The 21,042-nt window shown below is 42.6% G+C and overlaps 2 protein-coding genes across 8 annotated transcripts; one reads left to right on the top strand and one right to left on the bottom strand.

The window, feature by feature from the left end:
* Positions 1 to 1,043: 1,043 nt before the first annotated feature.
* On the bottom strand, positions 1,044 to 8,791 carry RNF114 (ring finger protein 114). 2 transcript variants are annotated; one of them, XM_013945065.2, is made up of 6 exons: positions 8,613 to 8,791; positions 6,913 to 7,063; positions 5,182 to 5,288; positions 4,325 to 4,439; positions 3,305 to 3,412; positions 1,044 to 3,060 (listed from the first exon to the last, which is right to left on the bottom strand). In XM_013945065.2, the coding sequence occupies exons 1-6, from the start codon at positions 8,747 to 8,749 to the stop codon at positions 2,995 to 2,997; spliced, it is 684 nt and encodes a 227-aa protein (XP_013800519.2). In that variant the 5' UTR covers positions 8,750 to 8,791; the 3' UTR covers positions 1,044 to 2,994. The 2 variants fall into 2 exon arrangements, with proteins under 2 accessions (XP_013800519.2, XP_067164046.1); XM_067307945.1 differs by lacking the exon at positions 8,613 to 8,791 and adding an exon at positions 7,600 to 7,758.
* Positions 8,792 to 9,677: 886 nt separating this feature from the next.
* SPATA2 (spermatogenesis associated 2) lies at positions 9,678 to 17,915 on the top strand. 6 transcript variants are annotated; one of them, XM_067307944.1, is made up of 4 exons: positions 9,898 to 9,929; positions 12,714 to 12,786; positions 12,983 to 13,139; positions 15,783 to 17,915. In XM_067307944.1, the coding sequence occupies exons 2-4, from the start codon at positions 12,773 to 12,775 to the stop codon at positions 17,034 to 17,036; spliced, it is 1,425 nt and encodes a 474-aa protein (XP_067164045.1). In that variant the 5' UTR covers positions 9,898 to 9,929; positions 12,714 to 12,772; the 3' UTR covers positions 17,037 to 17,915. The 6 variants fall into 6 exon arrangements, with proteins under 6 accessions (XP_067164042.1, XP_067164045.1, XP_067164041.1 ...); XM_013945059.2 differs by lacking the exon at positions 9,898 to 9,929 and adding an exon at positions 10,404 to 10,472 and having other exon boundaries at positions 12,714 to 12,856; XM_067307941.1 differs by lacking the exon at positions 9,898 to 9,929 and adding an exon at positions 9,678 to 9,749 and having other exon boundaries at positions 12,714 to 13,139.
* The last annotated feature ends 3,127 nt before the right edge of the window (positions 17,916 to 21,042 follow it).

Below are 21,042 nucleotides of genomic sequence, written 5' to 3'. Positions count from 1 at the left end.
CAGTAACACTATACTGGATTTAGAAGCCCAGACTAGCTTGTTGTGTAGTAAGGCTTTTTTTAATCCAGAATTTTTGCACACAAACTAGATGAACCAAAGTTATACACAGAACAAATATGCCTCTCAGATTATTTTTTTTTTAAATCAACCAGCAAGTATCAGTAAGACATCTGACAGCCTGTGTAAACAAGTTTATATTTGTTAATTTGATGAAGTCAGCATAGAGACACAAAGCTCTTCCGCAGTTGGAATAATAAATAGGAATCTACTGCTCAGTTAATCTCTGAATGGTTGCATGGATGCTCATCACATCCATGCTGTAAATTCCATTATCATCAGCCTAGCAGGTGCCAAGACATTACTTCTTATTCATACACAAATTTAATCAAAATTAAGCAGATTTTGTGTGCGTTTTCCAGCCAACTCATTGCTTGCTCCCAATATTTTACGTCTGTACAACACATTAAATAATTCCCAGATAATAAGTCGATGCAACTGAGATTTGACTTCCAAAGTCAACAAATGTGCCTGGACCAACAGTCAGGGTATGATCACTTAGCATGAACAACTAGATTTCTGACCAGTCGCGGCTATGATCCACTTTAATTTTCACCTCCTCATTTGGAGCTACTCAGACTGAGGATAACACATAGATATAACTACACTACAAAATCGATGGCCAGAAGAGTTAAAACTAAGGATTATAAAGACTGATTAAAAAACTACAGGACAATAAAACCTTCTTAATTTATCCAAGAAAGAAAATCTGTGGATTTATTCCTCTGACTTATATTAGTTTGGTTAGAATCATGCTATCTGAACTGTTTTTCATAACCTGTCTGGTCCATTGTTTGAAAGACTGAAGTTGCAGCTAATAATAAATCAGGACAAAATACATAGCAGAAAAAGTTGTAGCCTCTACATTACTCAATTTCTAAGGTGCTCCTTACAGCATTACACAGCCAGCAAGAACTGATTTGATGGTGGTGCTGTAATGAAGTGTATCGACCACGAGAAGGAAATGACAAAAGTTCACATGAAGATAGCATTTTATAAATTATATGAACTTTATTTATAACTTGTCTTCAAAAGTCAAAAACATGACAAGTAATTGCTCGGAAGCTTCTAACTGCTCCTGAAACATTTTATCAGAATTTCATGGAAGTGCACTTAGAACAGTAGCAGAAATCTAGATTCAGGTCAATCAGTATCACAAAACTTGGTTCTAGCCAGAACCTAGAAGTTCCCACTCAGCCACTAACACATTGTAATCTCTTTGCAGATTAAGCATTAAAAATAACCAAACCCAAAATACAGTACTTTCTCCACAGTACTATGAGATTTTTTTTTTTCTCTAAGACTGAGCTTCCAGTCACCAAGCATATACTTAAGCACGAGTCTATACTAGTCCGTACCAAGTTTGTGAAAACATACTGAAAACAAATTCAAATTAAATACGTTAGAGGTCTGGCTGGACACAAAGTTTAATCAAGAGGTTTGAGCTGGATTATATTACATTACTTACTGTTTTAGGGTAAGGCTATGCTGCCATCTGCAGAGTGCAAAGTTAAGTTTGTTGGCCAAATTGATTAGTAGCAAGTTCTGTGGTTGTGCAGGTCCACCACTCTAAGCATGCCAAGTTAAATTGGACTGGACATCTCAATACTATGCTGATTTACACATTCTCATCAGGTGCCTCAGCTGGCTAGATCTCAGTATCTTGATTGTTTAATCAACAAAGTGCTAAACTAAGAAAAGGAAGCTCTATAATAAAAGTGTATAATGGAATGTATCCATTTACCAGGTATTGGAACAGTCATCCTGCTTTCTGGTTTCTATTTTATTTCTTCTTTGAAAGCTATACCTGTATATTATACATACATTATATGGAAAACATAATCTAAGTACAGCTTCAGCTACGTTAGTGTCATTCAGGAGTTCAGGAATTCAAAATACTTACTAAAATCTGAAAGGCAGAAAGGTAGTGCTGTGCGAGCACTATGGATTATAAGTATTTTCTTTTCTTTTCTTTTTTTTTTTTTTAAACCAGTTTGCCCTGAGGGATGGAAAAACTAAATACATAAATGAAAATTTTAGTTTAAATAGGAAGCAGCAGTATTTAAAAAAAACTTCTGAATTCCTCTGTCAACATAAGGCTTAAAATTAAAATGCTAGAAAACTAGTGCCAAAGTCATTAAATTAATTGTAAAGCCAGCAAATACAAATAATATTTGATATATTACTTAATATGCATCTTTTTTTTAAACTAAGACTAATAAAAGTTCATTTTCCAGGTTAGAAATTATTTTTGTCAGAGTATGGAAGAAAATAGGCATGGAACTTAAGTATTTTGAACTAGTTTCTTACACAGCTGCACAGATTTGCTAGGGAAGCTTGTAGTTTGAAGATTTATACTGAAGACATGTTTTCCATATAGTTGAGAGGCTGACTATAAGAATTCAAACACTGGTAAATATTATAGAGTCACAGTTATCATAGGCCACTTTAAATGGGAACTGATCTGACAATTACAGTTAACACCTAGAGCTCTTACTGAATGAAAACAGAGCTGTGAATATACCTCTGATACTATCATTTAAGAAATGTAAGTGAGATTGGGGAGTTATTTACCTACTAGCTCAGGCCATTCCTTCTGGAATGTTTTTGCTTTTAAAGAGTCAAATGAACACAACTGCAGAAGAATAAGCATAGGAAAGAAAACACTCGTCTCCTTCATGTTGACCTATCATTAAGCTTTGTGTGAAGCTAGTAAGAAAATTAGGCTGACATGGTTAAACAGCATACAACATGCTAACAAGAGACCAAATGATACAGAAAGACCAAACCAGGATTTGAAACCAAGAAATAGATATTAAAGTCTTCCATATTTCTGGATGCCTGAGTTCATCTTGGGATGTAAAGGGAGAAATGCAAGGAAGCTGGGCATTTCCTCCCTCATGGAAGCTTGGTTTTACAGTTAATCTTCTACTTGGTTCATTTATCACGCAAAGAACGGATCAAAACCTGTGCCATCATATCATCTTCATCAGCATCATAATCCTACGAACAAAGGGTATAGGAACTCTTACTGCAACAGCCATATTAGTTAATACAACACCAAGTAAACTCAGAAAATAGCTGCCTCATCCTTTGATTTGCCAATAATCCAATTTCTCTAAAAATAATGGAAAAACTGACTATCAAGGTATCATCTGCATGGATCAGATTTCAGAGTAGCAGCTATGTAAAAAAGCTGGATTTTAAGAGTCATCAGCCTGTATTCCAAAGGTAAGGAAACACGTACCACAAAAGTATCATATGAAAAGCGATGTCGCCTTTGAAGGTGCTCCATGAAGTTAGCACTCCTGTAATTTGGATCTCCCCATGGCATTGAGGCACAAATTGGGCAGACCTTCAAGAAAAAAAAACAGGAAAGCCAATTAAGTGCCAACAGTTAAGTGCTTTAATGTTTACACTGGAAAGGTCAGGACAGAAACAATATGGAAGATTAAAGTCTGAGATCTATGACAATTGCTACTCTATATACAAAGTAATTTTAGACTACTTTACTAGGACTTTTAATACAAAAAAATTCAGATAACTCTGAATTCTTTTCATTTGATTTTTAGACATCTGAACTGGAACGGTTTAGGGAGTCTTCTACCTACATATTGAAAACTAGAATTACTGAGTACAGCTGTTTGCTTTGGAAGATTTCATCCCTCATTTCTCAATAAAGGAAAGGTTTCCTTGAACTCTTTTGCAAAGATCACTTCTCTCAAAGTGAAAGAAAGGAATTTTTTTCTAAATTAATAATTTTGAATTCCAAAAAATACTTTCAAGACAAATGAAAGATTCAAAGCGAGTTCCAAGTTTTACAATTCCTCTTGTATGTGGGGGAGCATAGCAGATGAAGATTACTAGAGGGAGATGCAATTTTTTCCAAGTATTTTTCACGAGTTTATAATGTTATCTTCTTGCTGAGAACAGCATAGAGAGATCTTAAACATTTGCGAAAATCTTTTTGAAGTTAAATTAATGTTATGTTTATTATTGTGCATAATTTACTTCAAATGCCTGCCATTTTTCAAATATGAAGGGAGGATGTAAACTACATGCAGTAGGACTAGAGACTAGTTATCTCTAGAGAATGTTTCCAAAACCAAGTAAAACTTAAATGTGTGAATAGCATACCCACACTTGACTTTAACAGAAGCAATTATAAATATGTACTTAACTTCAAGCAGTAAGTCTCTAACTCATGGTTTCAAAGGGATTTAAGACTAGACTTCATTGCAATTCTTGAATCAAGACTCATTATTACCACTTGTTTTGCATCCATGCTATGCAGCGTTTTGCAGTGTTCAACTAGTCCTTCTTGATCAAAGTTTTTTTCACTGCAGTACGGACAAGGAAAGGTAAAGCGATTTGGAAAGTTCCTGGTTTGGGGGAGAAAGAAAGACTATTTACCATTTTAGGAACATTGGTAATAACTACTTATCTTACCAGCTATTTAGAATACAAATTATTCAAAACAATAATCTTATTCTATGCAATTAAGGCAAACCAATTTTAAGAATCAGATTTTTAATCCTAATATGTTAAAGAACTCTTAATATCATCCATATTTATACAAAACTAATTCTCTTACAAATGTTATAAATGCCATTTATTAGTTTGCTTTAAAAAATAAAAAAAGAAACAAGGCACAAGGCCCAATATGCTAAAATACAGATCACTGCAGTCAATTCCAACTTCCCTTCATTATAAGTTACTGTGAGCAAGAGACAGAAGGATAAAACTATTATTTCATACCCATCCTGCCCCCCCCCTTACCTTTTACTAAGTACCCTGATCTTGAACTAAAACATGCATGGACAACGTCGGAGAGTAGAACAGCTTGCCTGTGCACATTCTGTTGTAGGATTAAGGCTTAGTTTAACAATATGAGAGAATTAAAAGAATTAACATCCAAATTGAGTGAAGAGGTGAAGTCTGCTTTTACTCCAATATTCTACAGTTTGCATGATACATTGTGATACACTTAACTTTTTTTTTTTTAAACAAGATAAAAGGACTGTTCTCAGAACAAGAATCAGTTTTGAGGTTTCATAATGATTAAACATTTACAGCCTGGTGTGTGATATCAAAAAACAGTATGTCCAGAGAAGAGCTAGTTACCTGGTGTTGTGAAGTGGTTCTTTAGTTACAGCTTTTACACCTTCCATTATATAATTCTGGTACTTTGAACAAGAAGCTGCATGGCTACGCATCTTTGAGAGATACATCTGTGCAGGCAACAATTAAACAGCAAAGTTAATTTAAACTACTTGCAGTCATTTTCAGGCTTTTAAGCAGAGGAAGTAAACGATATGTAAAAGAAATAGGCTTTCTATAGAAAATGCTGAAACAGTGAAAAACACTTAGGCTGATGAGACAGAAAGCTGTCGAGACTATGGATTAGCTAACCTGTAACTTTGTTGCCTGTAATATGTTGCAAATACCATGCTGTTCAGGACAGCTCACTTTTCCTAAATTATAATCTAAAAGTTTCATATAAAGCCAGTTTACCTGGTTGCTGAGGAGAAAAGCCAATATGGATAATGGTGTAGATTGATTACTAAAAGTTAAACTAAGATCTGCACTGCGGAATATTGTCAAATACACAGAATGTGACAACAAAGGAATGGAAATGAACCTACTTTCACAATTTTTACTTGTGAAAGTCTGAAGGTTTTTTCCTTAGAAAAATTCATTCTATGCTTGAAGTCTGACTAATGATCAATTTCAAAACATGCTTTATATCTGAATCTTAATATCCCTATCCAAGCTAGAAAGAATGGTGTTTTAAGAGGAGTAAGAGGTACAAAACCAGGTAATAACCAAGGAAGTTTAGATACTGATTAGCAGTAGATGCGAGATAAACATATAGCTAACGTATCAGCCTCCATCAGAAACCAACTGTAAGTCTGATAATTCTGTTTCAAGCATTATCCCATTAATGAAAACTCAAATTTCCTGTAATGAAATCCACATTTCAAGGTACTGAAATTTTCTATCACCTGGAATAAGAAAATGATACTACTCCGAAACCAGAAGTGAAACTAACTGAACAGATAACCTCACTTTGGTTATGAGAAACTACAAAAAAAAAAAAAAAACAGCAGTGCAGGAGATGAAGAATTTTGCTTTTATTAAAGAGACAGCTGTAAGTGTTCTGTTAGCATGCTGATGTTCTTTAGTGAGTTTTAAATTAAAGATTTAGCTTCACAGTGAACCAATTAATCTGAAGATTAGATACAGGCCCATATGAACTATGAAGCTGCAGTTTTGCTGTAATATGCATCTAATTAACCTTTTCTTGCTGTTTTTCCATCTGTCAAGATATTTTACCCATATATTCAAATAATGCTAAGAAGCCTAAATATACAAAGAGGAGGTAATGATAGGAAGGTGTCCTATAAGTATTTAACATGCAGGATTTTACCAAACAGCAAAATGTATGGAATACACTGGTCATATAGGACAGCTTTGTCTCATAACTATTTCTGATGAAGCAAAGTTCTTCTGTTTAAAAGCCTAGGCTGTCAGTGTTTAAAATCACATTCACCATTTCCTTACAATGTTACACTCACAGAGACATGCCCGTAGCGGTATTTTATCATTATTTTTGAATCAATACAGTGTCTCACACTCAGAATTCACTTCCTAGGGAGGTAACAATAAAAACTGTGGAAAAAATGTCAACATTTGGGTACTACCTACAAAAAAAAGTCTGTAATACTTATCAAAACAAGCATTAGTATTTGACCTGTTGCTGCAGAAAACTAAAGAGCAAGTACTTTACTTTCCTCTAAGCAGTATGACTGAACCGGCACATTTCATGCACTTGGTTTCCAAATGCTTTCCTACCTTTTTATTGCAGCCATTGCAAGTGGTTTCTGTCATCTCAATCTGCTTCTCCAGATCCAGAGCTCTGCTACCAGGAGACAGGGTACTGCGGCAGACGCCGCAAACGGGCTTTTTTGGCTTCAGGCATTCCTGCAGGCACGGAGTGCAAAAGCTAGTACGGGAGAAAAAGAGCAGGCAGTGAGAAGGACCTTCCTTACAGCTCAGCTGAAACGTTCAGAGACTGGCCATGCCTTGCGTCATTAGCGGTGAAGGAGTCACAAGCAGCGTCGTTTACTAGAACAGCAGCCTGCTGACATTTGTGCAGCGTGAAGCGAGGAGCGGCCTTGCCCGTTACGGTTAGAATTACTACATTTTAGAGAAACCTCTGGATCCACAAGGTTTCAGTGGGAAAGGTAACCGCATGCATTTTCCTGCTGTTTTCCTGTCAAGCCAGGCTCACGCCGCCCCCGAAACGCGGCTAAAGCGCGCAGCTGCCTGCAGACCCCCCGTTCCCAGGGCAAGGCGCTTCAGCCGACTTCCCCAAAACGGGCCCGGCCCCGCCGCGGCCCCTCCGCCCGCCGCCTCGCCGCCCGGTCGCGGCCCCCGGCTGAGGAAAGAGCCCGCGGGCCCGGAGCCGCCGCCAAGGCCCCGGCGCCGCCGCAGGCCGCCGCCGCGCCGCGCCGCCGCGCCCCGCCGGCGGCCGCTCACACATGTCCGCAGGGCACGCGCACCGGGCTCTCGTACACCTCCAGGCACACGGGGCAGGTGAAGCGCGACAGCGGGTCGTGCCGCCGCGCCGCCGCCCGCTCCGGGGAGCGCGAAGCGCCGCCGCCACCGGCCACCGCCATCTTGCGGGGGCCGCACTGCCCCCTCGGGCCTCGCCGCGGCGCGGGCCCCGCCCCGAGCCGCCAGCCAACCGCGAAGCGGCCCGCGCGCAGCCGCAGCACCGCCCCCCGGCGCCGGGGCGGGTGCGAGGAGCAGACCCCGCCCCCGGGCGCAGGGGGCGAGGTCTGGCGCGCCGGGGCGGGGCCTGGGGAGGGGGCGGGGCCGTGCGCGCCGGGGCGGGGCCACCGGCCGTCGCGGCCGCGGGGGCGGCTCGGCCCGGCCCGGGCGCTGCGGAGCCGCCGTGCGCGGTGCGGGCCGCGGAGCCGGCGCCCCCGGCAGACACCCTCCCCCCGCCGGCACAGCCTGCGGAGCTGCCGGGGGAGCCGAGCCCCGAGCGAGGCAGGAGGCGGCCGCTCTGCGTTGCAGAAAAGAAAGGAGTGCTTTTAAAAATAGCCAAAGCGACGAAGCATAAAAAATTATGGGTGGCAGATGCTGTCTTTTTTTCACTTTGGCCTCAAGGCTGAACGTTGCCTGCATTTAATCCATTAGCTTGTTCGTTGCATGTGGTTTTCAGCATCTTCCAGGAGAAGAATGTAATGCCCTTTTCTCCTTCATTTAGTGTTCAGCCAGTGCTGGCTCGGGGACACTGACCCCTTAATGGAAGGATAATGCAGCTCTGTTCTGCAATTTTCAAGCCAAGGCAATACAGAAACTATTTATAAAAGAATAAAGATTTAACAATCAATTTCATTACGGTCATGGCATAAACACATCATTGAGAGATTAAATGGACACTTAATTTCCTGCTTTGGTTACATTTCTTCTTCCTTGTCAGCTGCGAATCACCTGAGAGAGGATCCAAAGATCAGATTCACAAGCCCAAATCAGACCTTTACCTCCCGTTTCCTTCAGCGCTCGCCGGGTCCGTGAGCGGCCGGAGGCGCCAGCAACGGGCCCAGCTGCCCAGGGCGCGAGGTGCTGAGGCCCGTAGGTGGGGGACGGACTCGCGCTTGGTAGCTGCGGTTCTCCGCATCGTGCAGCGCTGATTGAAATTTCACACCAAGCGATTTCATTCCTACGCACAAGTACACAAAACACCTCCGAGCTCTTAAATATAGCCGCTGAAGCCCCGCTATTGCATAAGGGCTCTGCGGCGCCAAGCAGGAGCACACCTGAGACGCGCCTGCGCCGGCCCCTGCCGAGCGGCCGGGCCCAAGCAGGCAGCGCCGCACCGGGAGTCACCCCAGCCTCGGCGGCGAGGCCGCTTCCCTGCTTCTCAGGGAGCCGGGGGGCTGCACAGGGTGGCCGACCCCCCCGCCCCGCGAGGCCTGCCTCCCTCTGGGTGACGGGCCCCGAAACACTCTGCTGTGACCCCCTGGCCCCCCCACCTAGGCAGCGCCCTTCTCAGCCGGGGGGGGTTATAGCCCGAGCGGGGGTCACAGCCTGGCCATCCCCTCAGCCTGGGGGGCCCAAGGGGGGGTCTCACAGCCTGGGGGGGGGGAGCACAGCCTGGCCATCCCCTCAGCCTGGGGGGCCCAAGGGGGGGTCTCACAGCCTGGGGGGGGGGCACAGCCTGGCCATCCCCTCAGCCTGGGGGGCCCAAGGGGGGGTCTCACAGCCTGGGGGGGGGGCACAGCCTGGCCGTCTCCTCAGCCTGGGGGGCCCAAGGGGGGGTCCCTCAGCCCTGAGCCCCTCAGACAAGGGGGTCTCAAACTCCGGGAGTCCCTCCGGCGGGGGGTCCCTCAGCCAAGAGCCCTCTCGGCCGGGGGAGGTCCCTCAGCCGGGGGGTCCCTCAGCGCGCCCCCCCCAGCCCGGCGGGCTGCGCCCCCCCCTCCGCCGCACGCACCGCCCCGCTGACGTCACGCCGCGGAAGCACCCCCCCCCGCCGCAGGAGGAGGTGCCGCTCACCCCCCCGCCCCCGCCATCCACTTCCGGGGTGCCGCCGTCGCCCGTCCCCCTCCCCGCTCGCGGCCGGGAGCCCCCGCGGGACGGCGGCGGGCACGGGCACGGGGAGGAGAAGCCCCGCGGAGGCGGTGAGCGGGAGGGAGGGGCCCAGCGCGGCGGCGGCGGCCCCCGCGGGGGGGGCGGGCCGCTTCCGGCGGGCGCGGGGTGCGTGTGACGGAGCCGGGGGAGGGGGCGGGGTTTGCATCCGGGTCACCGGGCGCTTCCTGCCGGCGGGCGCGGCGGGCCGGGCGGCGGGCCCGGGCGCGGCGGTGAGTGCGGGGCCGCGGCGGGCCGGGGCGGCCGGGTCCTGGCGCCGGGCGGGGGCGCCGCCGGGGCGAGCGGCCGCCGGGGCCCCGCGGCCGGGTGGTGCCGGCGCCGCCCCGCGGCCGGGGCCTCGGCAACAAGTGTCCGCTGCGGCGGCGCGGCGGCCCCGCGGCCGGGCTTCGCCTCGGCGCGTTGCTCGCCCCTGCGCTGCCGTTTCGTTCCCCGCGGCGCCCGTGTGCTGCGGTGTTTCCCGGCAGCTCCGCTGTTCGGGGCCGGGAGGTGCTCGGCGAGGGCCCGCGGTTTTGCCGCCCTCGGCGCGGAGCGGGCTGCGGGCCTGCCCTGTGCTGCCGTCCCGTCCCGCGCCGCCGAGCCCGGCGCCGGACCTCTCCTGCGCCCTCGGCCCGCTTCCTGCCGTCGCGGGCGGGCAGCGGCGCTTTCCTGCCCGGCCAGTGGGACCAGGCGCTCATCGGAACTTGTTACGCCCGCTTGAAATCCTGAGGCTCTCAGTCAATAACCTGTAATGAAGCAGCACTTACTCCATCTGTTCCGTGAGCCCCTGTGCTTCTCAAAGCTCTGGTTTTCTGTGCCTCTTTGCATAGTGAGGTTTTTACCGAGGCCTGTCATCATGGCTCTTAACTGTTTAGAGGCTGCCTGGTGAGGGGCGAGGGCTCGCGGGGGAGGAGGCCTTGCTTCTGGGAGCTCCCCCTGTGAACGCGCGAAGGAGCGGCTCTGCGAGGCCTTGGTGGCTTGTTTGCGTTTGTCCTGTTTTATTTTTCAGCCGCGTGAGCGCTGGCACGTGTACAAATGGCAAGTCATAATCAGAGCTGGCAATGGCTTTGAATGTCACAGTTCATAAGGTCTTGATGAAGGGCTTTCTTTTTCTTCAGGGACTTTCCTAAGCATGTTGTCTTGTTCATCGAACCAAGCTGTTTTGTTAAGTAGCTATCAACATTAGGGATGGAAGAACTATTACTTAATCCGACTCCTTACCAACACAACATCATTCCTTATCCTAAGGGCGTTATTCATGCGTCAAACCAAGATCTCTCTCAGAAATTCTCTCGTAGGACCCTTACTGCTGTTCTTGCTAAGTAACAGAAATTTTGTTGTTTTTCCTCTGCGGGCTTCATCTTACACAAATTAAAGGGGAAATGTCTAGGAGGGAGACAAGTGAACTCTTTGTGGCGAGGACTGAATTACATTTTTACTTCTGCCCCTTATGTTAAGATGTTAATTTAGAACTCCATATTTCCTGTGATTCACAGCTTCTCTCTTGACATCAGTGCATTTCTGGTTGTGGAAAGACCAAGAGCAGTATGCCTTCGAGCAGAATTTGAACTGCTAGTTAACTTTTCCCACACAGTGCTGTCATTAAGCACATCCTTTCATCAAGCAATATTAGTTGCTAGGCTGTTGATGTTGTTGTTGTTGTTTCTGCCTTTTTTTTTTTCTTGCCATGCATGTGTGTTATGGCTCCTTTCATTCAGTTCATCTTGCACTTAAGAGTGACTTTTAAGGTCCCCATAGGCTTCTGTTAAAATAATCAGTAATATTATAGCTGCTGAAATCAATATTGGGTGGGAGGTCTTTCTAAAATGCTGTTTCAGACTGACTACAACTGAAACAATTTTTTTTATTTTAGTTTTTTGGTTCAGAGCTGGGAAGTTGGTCAGGCCTAGGACTGTGCTTTCATTTAAATAAAAATAGTAATAATAAAAAAAGCCTGTGATCTGCTTTCTGATCACAATTCCTCAAGTAATCTATATGGAGTCTGTTGACCTGTTAGCTACCTTGGCTTTAGTAGTGTTAGGAAGCTTTTTTCCTTACCAGCTTTTCCTGTATAGGAGATGAGAACTCGGTGAGATGAAAATACATAGACAGTAATATGTAAAAGCTACCAGCTCTGCAAACAAAAATATAAATGACACAAAAACAGAAATGATTTTGCTCTATTCTAATAAAGCAATTAAAAATGGTAGATGCAGCTTTCTTGAAAAAGTTACAATCTTATTTGCAACCGCCAGCATTGGGCTGAAACTTTGGCTGTGCTCGGCAGTGTTCAGGGGCATGTGCACTGCGTGCGCTCTAGGGGATGGCAGCAGTGTGCTCCCAGCACAGCGATGGCCTGCGTGTGCCGCTGGATAGAGTGAGCGGCAGTCAGAAGCCTAGAGCGTGTCAGGAGTAGAAAGGCTAAGTGTATTAATCTGCCTAGCTGTATGGGCCCATCCTGTGCCACTAGCAAGAAGAGAAATAAGTGCTTTCCCAATCTGAACAGAAAGAAACTTTTTTGTGGGATTTTGTACCTTTATATCTCTGTGCGGGGCAAACAAAATAGAACAGTGACTGGTTATAATCATGTTTGTACAATTTGTTTGAATCATAAGGGCACAATAAAAGAAAAAGAGAAGATACCCTAAAAATCCCTGCTTTTTCTTTCAGTCTTTTGCTGTGAGTTAGCTTTGCTTTTGTTCTCTTAGCCAAGAAATCCTCAATGTGGACTTGAATCTCCACCAATTTTCTAGTACCAAACTCTCAGTGCCTTGCCCGATTTAGCTTTCTTGTGCTCTGTTTTAGACAGATAACTGGGGAAAGGAGCAGAGAATGGCAATGAAAAGGAGGACACCAAATTTCCGTAGACTCTTGTGCTTTTTCAGAACCCTAAAGAGTCTGCTCTGGGAGCCACTGCACTGTGAACCATTTTATAGAACTCTGTGAGGCAAATAGATTCTATCGACATCTGGGATTTATGCAACTGTGATGACTTGTCTCTTTTTCAATTTTTATTCCAGAAGAGTTGCCATTACTGAAGATTTTTAATGCCAGATAATCAGCCCACTGCGGAATAACCATGAAAGAGACAAGGTAGCTGCCCAAGTGTGAGACAAAATCTGATTTCAATGGATACAAAATATAAAGACGATTTATTTAGGAAGTATGTACAGTTCCATGAATGCAAATTGAATGCCTCTGACAGCAAGCAGCGTCCTATTAATGATGAATATTTACGAGTGGCAGCGTCAGCCTTACTTTGCCTTCCCAAAATTGATCCCTTTTATAGATTCCGGTTGATAAAATTTTATGAGATGGCTGAAAACTCCCTGAGATCTCTGAAATCCTCAAGTTTACATTCTCTCCATAATGCATTCAGCATGCTCGAGACAGTTGGAATTAATCTCTTCCTTTACCCCTGGAAAAAGGAGTTCAAAAATATTAAGGTAAGACATTTTTCTATGTGGCAGTAGCAAGAACACGATCTTTTCTTTTTTTGGGGGTGGGGGCACATTTCATGCATTTCCTTTAAAGATTTTTTTCCACCTCTTAAAACAGCATAATGTTTATATTTACATTTGCCAACTGTATACAGTTGGTAAACAGAAGCCGTAGGAAAGGTTAGATGGAAAATATGTAGATTTTATATTGGTGAGAGTATCCAGACAGTGGAAGTCAAAGTCCTGTCTGCATTCATAAAATAACCATAAAATAGAGGAAGAACTTATCTAATGGTTTTGTTCAGATTATCCTGCTGCTATGCCTTACTTTCTACTTGGCGATGCTTTTACTAGGGTGAGTGATTAGGTTGCATGTAAGCTCACTCAGAGTTTGTTCTTTATACTGCATCGGCTATTAATTTAGCACAAGCACTAACAATCAATCCACGCTTTCAACTAGATGCGTTGCTGAGGTTCCCACAAGTTATATAATAACGGTGAACAAACGTCTCTGAAATAATAGCTTCAAGAATATCTTTTACTTGCTTGTGAGTTCTCAACTCATGAAGCTTTGATTTTAATGTACTTTTAAATTATTTACCTATGCCAAGATCTCGGAGTGAAAAGTAGGAACTTATATATTGCTTGGTTTGGATGCTGGAAGTCAGCTAGTGGGTTCTCTGCTGTCGATTTTCTATTTTATCTTTTGCTTGTCCTTATGTGCTTGTTCAAAGCTGCTGCAGCATTTCAGTGATAAATGTTACAGGTGACTTAACTGTTTTGAAACCTGATGTTGGATTAAAAACATTTCTGGCATAAGTGTCTAAAGTGCTTTGTGGGTTGCTTGTACCAGTGATGGGTGTTTTGTTTTTTTTCTTTTTTCTTTCTTAAAAGATGCTGTTTCACAGTTTGGTAGAGAATTTGGACATTAATGGAATGTTTGAGTTCTCTGTTTCTCTTAAGGGGAAGCTTTCATTTCTCAAGATTTCTGCATAGATCTGCTTCATCATTATGCCTAAGTTCAGGCTTTTGAAATGCTGGCTGGTCCATGCAGGATATCTCTTGATGTGCTGCTGATGTTGACTTTGGTTGTGCACTGTGGATCTAACATTTGTTTTACACAAGGATATGATGGCCAAACTGTTCCTGCTTGCAATCAAAAACAATTTGAACTGTGGTGAGAACACAGCTCAGGTATACCAGGTGCTAAGGGAACCAACTCCTGCAAATTGGTTTATCTGTGTGTTTTGGTTTTTTTTTCCCTGTAAATTCTTGACCTAGTTTAAGAGTAAAGAAAACAGCCATTCAAAACTGTGTAGTAATAGTACACTAAAGTGGTAAAAGTTTTTATTGTTCATAGTACTGAAGGTGGCTAAGTCTATCCAGATACTCTGAAATATTATCCCAATTTCATTTTGCTTTTCCAAGTGAGGGACTTCAGCTTTGGTTGTGGTTTGGCATGTGCATCTGAACTTGAAACTATCTAGCCTTAGTTGCTTGGGTTACTATTTTAAAATCTCCCCTGAATTATTCCAGACTAGATACTTGCTTATACAAAGCACTTGAGAGGAAGTTCTAAGAGGTCCCAAAACTGAAAATAAAATGTTTTGAGGACTGTTCCATAGCCTAAAACATGGGTCCGGATGCTCCAGTCACAGTGCCAGTATTTCAAAGGAGTGATCAGCATGTATGCTAACACTGAATTCCTCAGACTGGGAAATTCAGCTTATAGGGGTGAATGGATATATAACTTAGTAGGCCCCAGTTAAAATCGATCCAGAACGTTTCTATGAGTGTGTATAACGTGTAAGGCTAACTTGTGTTCCAGAGAATTAGTTCTGTTCTTCTTAGACAACTTCTGTCTTTCATAATTTAATATTTACAGCAGGTTTTATCTGATGCATGTCAACAATATTACCTGCAGTATATATGAGCTAGTGAGCTCTTGTTAGAGCTCTAGATTTAGTCCACAAATTATGCTAAGGTTGCAGAATCCATGTTTCCCTAGAATTGCTCCTCGAGTCTGAATTGTAAATTGTAAATATCTCTTCTTTTATAGGAACTTTGATAATAAAGAAAACTTTTCTTTTTAATGTAAACAGTATAAGTAATGCAGCCTTCACACCTTGAGTCTCAAGTTTCTCAAATAGTTTGCTGGGATTTTTACTAATACCCCTCACCTCAGTATATCTAAAGCCGAATTGAAAAGGACTTTGGTAAGCAAATAACCAGAACTTGCAATTATTGCATTATCTCTGCCTATCTCCTTGTCCAGGGGAAATACGTGAAATCTCTGCCTTTTTACCCTTTATGGTAAACTTGCTTGTAAACAAAAACCTGTCTGGTTCATATAAAAGTTAATGTCGGTGTATAGCTACTGATTTAAATCAACAGGGAGGCCGTTATGCTAATCAGGATTTCGATTTGAATGAAAACTCTCCTACTTTGAATCTGCCTCATGCAGAATTTCCATCTGTTGAACAGGAGGGATGCAGAAATGGAATACATCTTGCCATGGAAGTTGCATGCGTTCACTATCGTTATTATTTCTGTTTGATTATATAGTATCCATCACTGAATTATCTGAACATCTAGTCCACCACTGAATTGGTAACCTAGTTTTCCTCTATTTTTTCCCCCCCTCCCCAGACCTACACAGGACCCTTTGTTTATTATGTAAAATCTACTCTAACTGAAGATGATGTAAGGCAGATTCTGAACTACATGGGTTATGTGCAAGAACTGGGAACAATGTATAAGCTCAGAGAGCAGGTTGATTCCATTCAAGTGAAAATGGTTTCGTTTGAACTCTTTTTGGCCAAAGTGGAGTGTGAGCAGCTTCTTGAAATTCACTTGCAAGTGAAGGATAAAGGTTATTCAGAGGTTGATGTCATAAACGAACGAAAAAATAGCAGTGAAGATGTTCGAGGTTGCTCAGAAGCCATGAAACGACGTGCAGAGTGTAAAGAAAACTTAAATACTTCCATGGCACGAATGGTACTTCAGAAATCAGCAAGTGAAAGGGCCTCTAAAGATTATTTCAAGCCAAAAGTGAGCAAGCCTTCTAAATCAGTGGACACGTATGATAATTATTGGGAAAATAAGAAACCACCTTTGATGAGCTCCTTGAGTCTCAGGAAAGAACCAATTTTAGTTGATGCAGAAGATGACATTAAAGATGAAATTATCCGACCATCACCCTCTCTTCTGACAATGTCAAGCTCCCCACATGGGTGTTCAGATGAATTCTTGCCAACTTCATCTCATCACAATGGCATGTTAAGAACAAATGTTCCTTATAGCTCCTATTTTTCTGCTCAAGAAGACTTAGATTTATATACTGATCCTGATTCTAGAAGTATGTTAAATTTTAAAAGACAAGAAGCTATTAAGCCTGATGTATGGGTATTAAAAAATGATGCCAACCCTGTTTACCACAAACGCACGCATCTAGCCAAAGAGACAGCTTCCCTCAAGTGCCAAAACTGTGGCGTACCTTGTGGCACTTCCGTTTGCCAAAAGTGTGACAATCTCTTTAACTGCCGGCAGGAATATCCAGCAGTGAAACAGAGCACCTATTCAATCAAACCGATTCCAAATGATGGCTTGTCTCCTGCATCTGCTTTAAGAGAGAAATCTCAGTACACATCACAGACTCAGAGTCAAGAGAGAGCTTCTCAGTTCAGCTCCAAATCCAAACCTTCAGGCACCTCGCGCTGTGGCTTTTGTAACCGATCTGGAGCTGCAAACACTTGCACGTTTTGTTCGAAGGTCTCGTGTGACACTTGCCTCAATGCTTACTATTACGATCCCTGCTGTAGAAAAAGCGAGCTTCACAGGTTCATGCCTAACAATCAGTTAAACTATAAGTCGGCCCAGCTGTCCCATGTAGTTTACAGATAGACCTGAATAGTCTGTTGGGGAGGGGAAGGCAAAGGGGAGGGGAAAGGGCTACCATAACTAGTGTTCTGACTCCACCGATAAGAAAATACACTGACCTCTTAGGAAAACGACATGCCCAAATGTTTGGAACCATGATTCAGTGATCAGGTGCCAGTTCTTGATTTTTGTGGCTTCGCAGATGCTGCAGATATGTTAGAATTCATGCTGCTATAATTTAGGTAACTTCTAACTGATCATTACTTTTCAATTTAAATTGGGGAGAAGAGCACATTTTTTCTTTAAAACTTGGCAGCTGTTGCATTTTAGAAAAGTGACATCACACCTTTCTATTACATTGTAGTCATCTCCTTGCCCAAATAAAACCATGTAAGGCTTTAAAATAAAGACTAAAAAAAAAAAATCTCATTTTCTATGGATTATGAAACTACTGCCGGTTTTTGATAAAGTATGACTTTTAAAATGTGCAAGAAATATGTGAATGGCTTGTTTTGCCAACAAGGACTCATTTTTTGAAGTGTGTCTGCATTTCTTGATCTCCAAAATGCAAACACCACAGCATCTCTTCATCTTTGTTTCTTCCTTCTCCCCTTATCACCCAGTTGTTTATCTCAAGCTTATATAATCTGAATCTGAACAGTATGTGCTTTATTTTCTAGTGTTGCCAATATCATCCTACTGGTTTTTACTGTATGGTATTTTAAAAAGGTGAACCCATTTTCATGTCACTTAAATTATGCCTGGAGTGTTGTCTTTCCAGATGAGTACTGATTTTATTTACTTTCTGTTGCACATGTATTAAATACTGTTCTTTGTACTGTAAATAGGTAATTTGGAAACAGTTTATTTTTAATAAATATTTAATATGTTGAGTTCTTAAAAGTGGTAAAATCATTATAACTATGAAGTCTCTCTGGGTTATTTGTTCAGGTGACTTTTTGTTTTTGTGTACTGTATTTCATAGCTTCTTATAGTCACTGTGGCAAACTGATATTACTGGCTCAGATTTTTTTTTTTTTTTTAATCCAACTTATTTCCCTCCCTCCTCCTCCCCCCGATAAGGCTACCACTAAGCCAACTGGAGTCTTGTCGAAGACCTGCAGGATTTTGGTTCTCAGTGCACACTTTTCTTTATGGTTATGGGAATTGTAAGTATAAATGTTATGCTTGCTTCTAAATTCACTGCAAAGTCTGTAGCGTAGTCCAGCAAGTAAAGCACCAGCCTGGTTAAAAATCAGGGCTCATTTGTGACTCCTATTAGAGTAAATCCATCAGTTATGGATGTGAATTAGATAATAATATTTATCTGTATTACTGTAGCACAGAGGAACCCTAGCTAAGGACCAGGACTCCACTGTGCTGATCTCTGTACAGTATGACCCCCCCAAAAAACCACCTCATTATGAATAGGCTTTAGTCTTCTTTTAAAAGGAAACCCACAAGAATCCTTCCAACTTCTTTATTCAGACAAGCTAGTTAGAACAAAATATCAGGCAACCTAATTGGATGTGCAGAATTAAATGTGTTTTAAAAATATGTAAAGAAATCTAGCTGAAGTGTAAACTATGTAGTCCACTTTGCACTAAAATTAATCACTTAGGGTTTTTTTTTGTTTTTTTTTTTTTAAGCGTTGTTAGAGTCTAGGCTTCTAAACTTAAATATCCATTGATCCCTGTGTGACAGAAACATGCATGAATGATTGGGGTTTTTTTCTTAAATTTTTTGGGTGGGGGGAGGGGTTGAGGTAGGTAGAGGGGGGAGCTATATAGGCTAATGTTGTAAAATAGCTAAAATAATTTAGCCATAAATGGGTGTCAGAAGTAGTATGGAAATAGATGAAACCCGAGTCTTACAGAGGGCTGAGAACAATAAGTTCCTGTACAGTTTGCACTAAGAAACAAAGTGAATGGCGTATGTTTAGCAATCAGGGAAAACGCTGAATCAAGTGACTGCGACTGAACGTAATTTCCCAGGCAAGTACTGCCTTGCTGACCCTGAAGGTTGCGGTAAATATTGTTTAGGTGAATGATTTTAAGGTTTTCAAAATCTTGTATGTTTTTTTTATAAATATATAAATATATATATAAATATAACACAAATGTAGATACATTATGTATATAATGAAGAATTCAAAAAATTTTACTATTAAAATACAGTCTAAGGGTGGTTTTCATTTCGGTGGTTATCTTGTTTCTGTTCATCTTCCGAAGTGTCATGCCTGTTTGGCTGCTATATGATGTATCTTCTGGTTCACTAGTTCAATTTCCATATGGCTACTCACACTACAGTAAATAACTAAAACTGTGATGCCACGTAATTTATACGGTGAACATAGCAGGGACTATACTTGCTTTGAAAAAGAAAAGTCCTGTGTACATATGTCTTGGAATACTGTAGTACAAAACTGTGTTGAATTGAAGTGATACCATGCTCTATTTTTGTGTATCTTACTGTATGAGGTTGCTGTGATTGATACAGTAAAATATATGCTAATTTAAAATGCAGGTGTTTTGCATCTGATTTGTTAAAATTAACTTATGTTTTGAAGGAATTCAAAAATAAAGAGGCCTTTAAGAAAAGGCTTCACTCTTTTCTTAAAGCTGAGTGCATGTAGCTGTCTCACAACTGTGTTTTGCATGCGTAAATGAACTGGTGTGCAGGGGTAATCCTGGGGGTGAAAGGGGCAACTGTGTGTGTATCATGAACCTCCACTTTATGAAATTGGCTGTACTGCCTGAAGAATGCAGAGCTTCTTTAAAAAAAAGTGTTTTTTTCTTTCTTTTTTTTTCCCTTTTCCCCAAGTCCTAGCAGCATGACTCAGTTTGTTCCATGCGAGCATGTGAGCCAACATGTCAGCAGTCTGTGCAGCAGGGCAGAGACAGGTTTCGTGTGTAGTGTGAAGCTAACCTAAATTCATTTCCAGCCTTGAGTCTTCGTGTCATAAGCAGCTTTTCTAACTAGCTTCCGGATGTAAGCTATATTTTGCAGAAGTTGTATAATACTACAGATGTATTTTCTTGGCACTTGACTTAAGCCTTTTGGCTCCTTTTTCATCCTACTAGCTTTGGAGCGGGATAATTTGTCAAGTTCCAACCTAGTGGTGTGTTTTGTGTGAATGTGTGTGTATGTGTGCGTGTTTTGCTTTAGAGCACGTTAGCAGAAGCCGCCAGGTGAATGCTTAGGCCCCTAATGTTCCATTTCCACAAGTCCTCTCTTCTTCCAGTCTGTTGAGGTTACTGAAAGTACTGGGTATATCTGTAAAGATCAGGCTCAAGAAATAAACTGTAAAATAGTCTTGCAGGGAATCTTATCTTACACTCCTGTGCTGCTTGTGCTAATGTATTTCTTATGCATATAAAACATGACTTGATGCTAACTTATTGTCTGACATTTCTGATTGCAGTCCTGTTTGCGTGTCTGCTTTGTCTTTTGCTTTGAACAGAAGTCTAAAAACCTGTACACTCTCAAGTAGTTTAGACTCGACAGTTTGCAATGATGCTCCTCAAGCTTATCTTTTATGGAGGATGACTCTGGATTATAAGCATTTAGTACATGTTGCTAATTATGCTGCAGTATCTTTTTAGGGGAAGAGATTCACCTTTCCAGTGTTTGTTTAGACAGAGGAGCTAATCTGAGCGCTGTGATGATTGTAATGTTACCAGAGTGACTGAGACACAAAGGCGGGAGGTGACTACAAATTAAGGTAACATGATGATGGACCTATTTTGGCTCTAATTCAGTAACTTCTCTGAAGTCAGTGGGAGTTAATTAGGCCTTTTAGCATGGCCATTACTATCGTATCTAAGCAGCAAGTGAGTTGGGCTACAAATGTTCCTGGCTGTTGTTTGTGAAAGATGTTCCATGCTTCCTTCTGGAAATGATGGGATGTGGTCGTGCCTTTGAGCTCTTGCATGAGATTAAGATTGAGCATTGCAGTTACTTTATATTATTATTTTTTCTACAGTTCATTGCATCCTGCTAGAAAATGTTTTCTACAACTTATCTTGCC

This window comes from Apteryx mantelli, chromosome 18, assembly GCF_036417845.1.
Source record: "Apteryx mantelli isolate bAptMan1 chromosome 18, bAptMan1.hap1, whole genome shotgun sequence".
In the NCBI taxonomy this organism is placed as follows: Eukaryota; Metazoa; Chordata; class Aves; order Apterygiformes; family Apterygidae; genus Apteryx; species Apteryx mantelli.
This window is presented reverse-complemented; position numbering and strand designations above follow the sequence as displayed.

Bases quoted from the DNA above. Each gene is read 5' to 3' on its own strand.
- RNF114 (XM_067307945.1), bottom strand. From the start codon at position 7,739: ATGGCGGTGGCCGGTGGCGGCGGCGCTTCGCGCTCCCCGGAGCGGGCG. The intron at 5,289-6,912 runs GTAGGAAAGCAT...TTGCCTGCACAG, and splicing joins GCAATGGCTGCAATAAAAAG to ATGTATCTCTCAAAGATGCG. The intron at 3,413-4,324 runs GTAATAATGAGT...TTTTTCTTGAAG, and splicing joins GCATGGATGCAAAACAAGTG to GTCTGCCCAATTTGTGCCTC.
- SPATA2 (XM_067307941.1), top strand. From the start codon at position 12,822: ATGGATACAAAATATAAAGACGATTTATTTAGGAAGTATGTACAGTTC. The intron at 13,140-15,782 runs GTAAGACATTTT...CCCCCTCCCCAG, and splicing joins AGGAGTTCAAAAATATTAAG to ACCTACACAGGACCCTTTGT.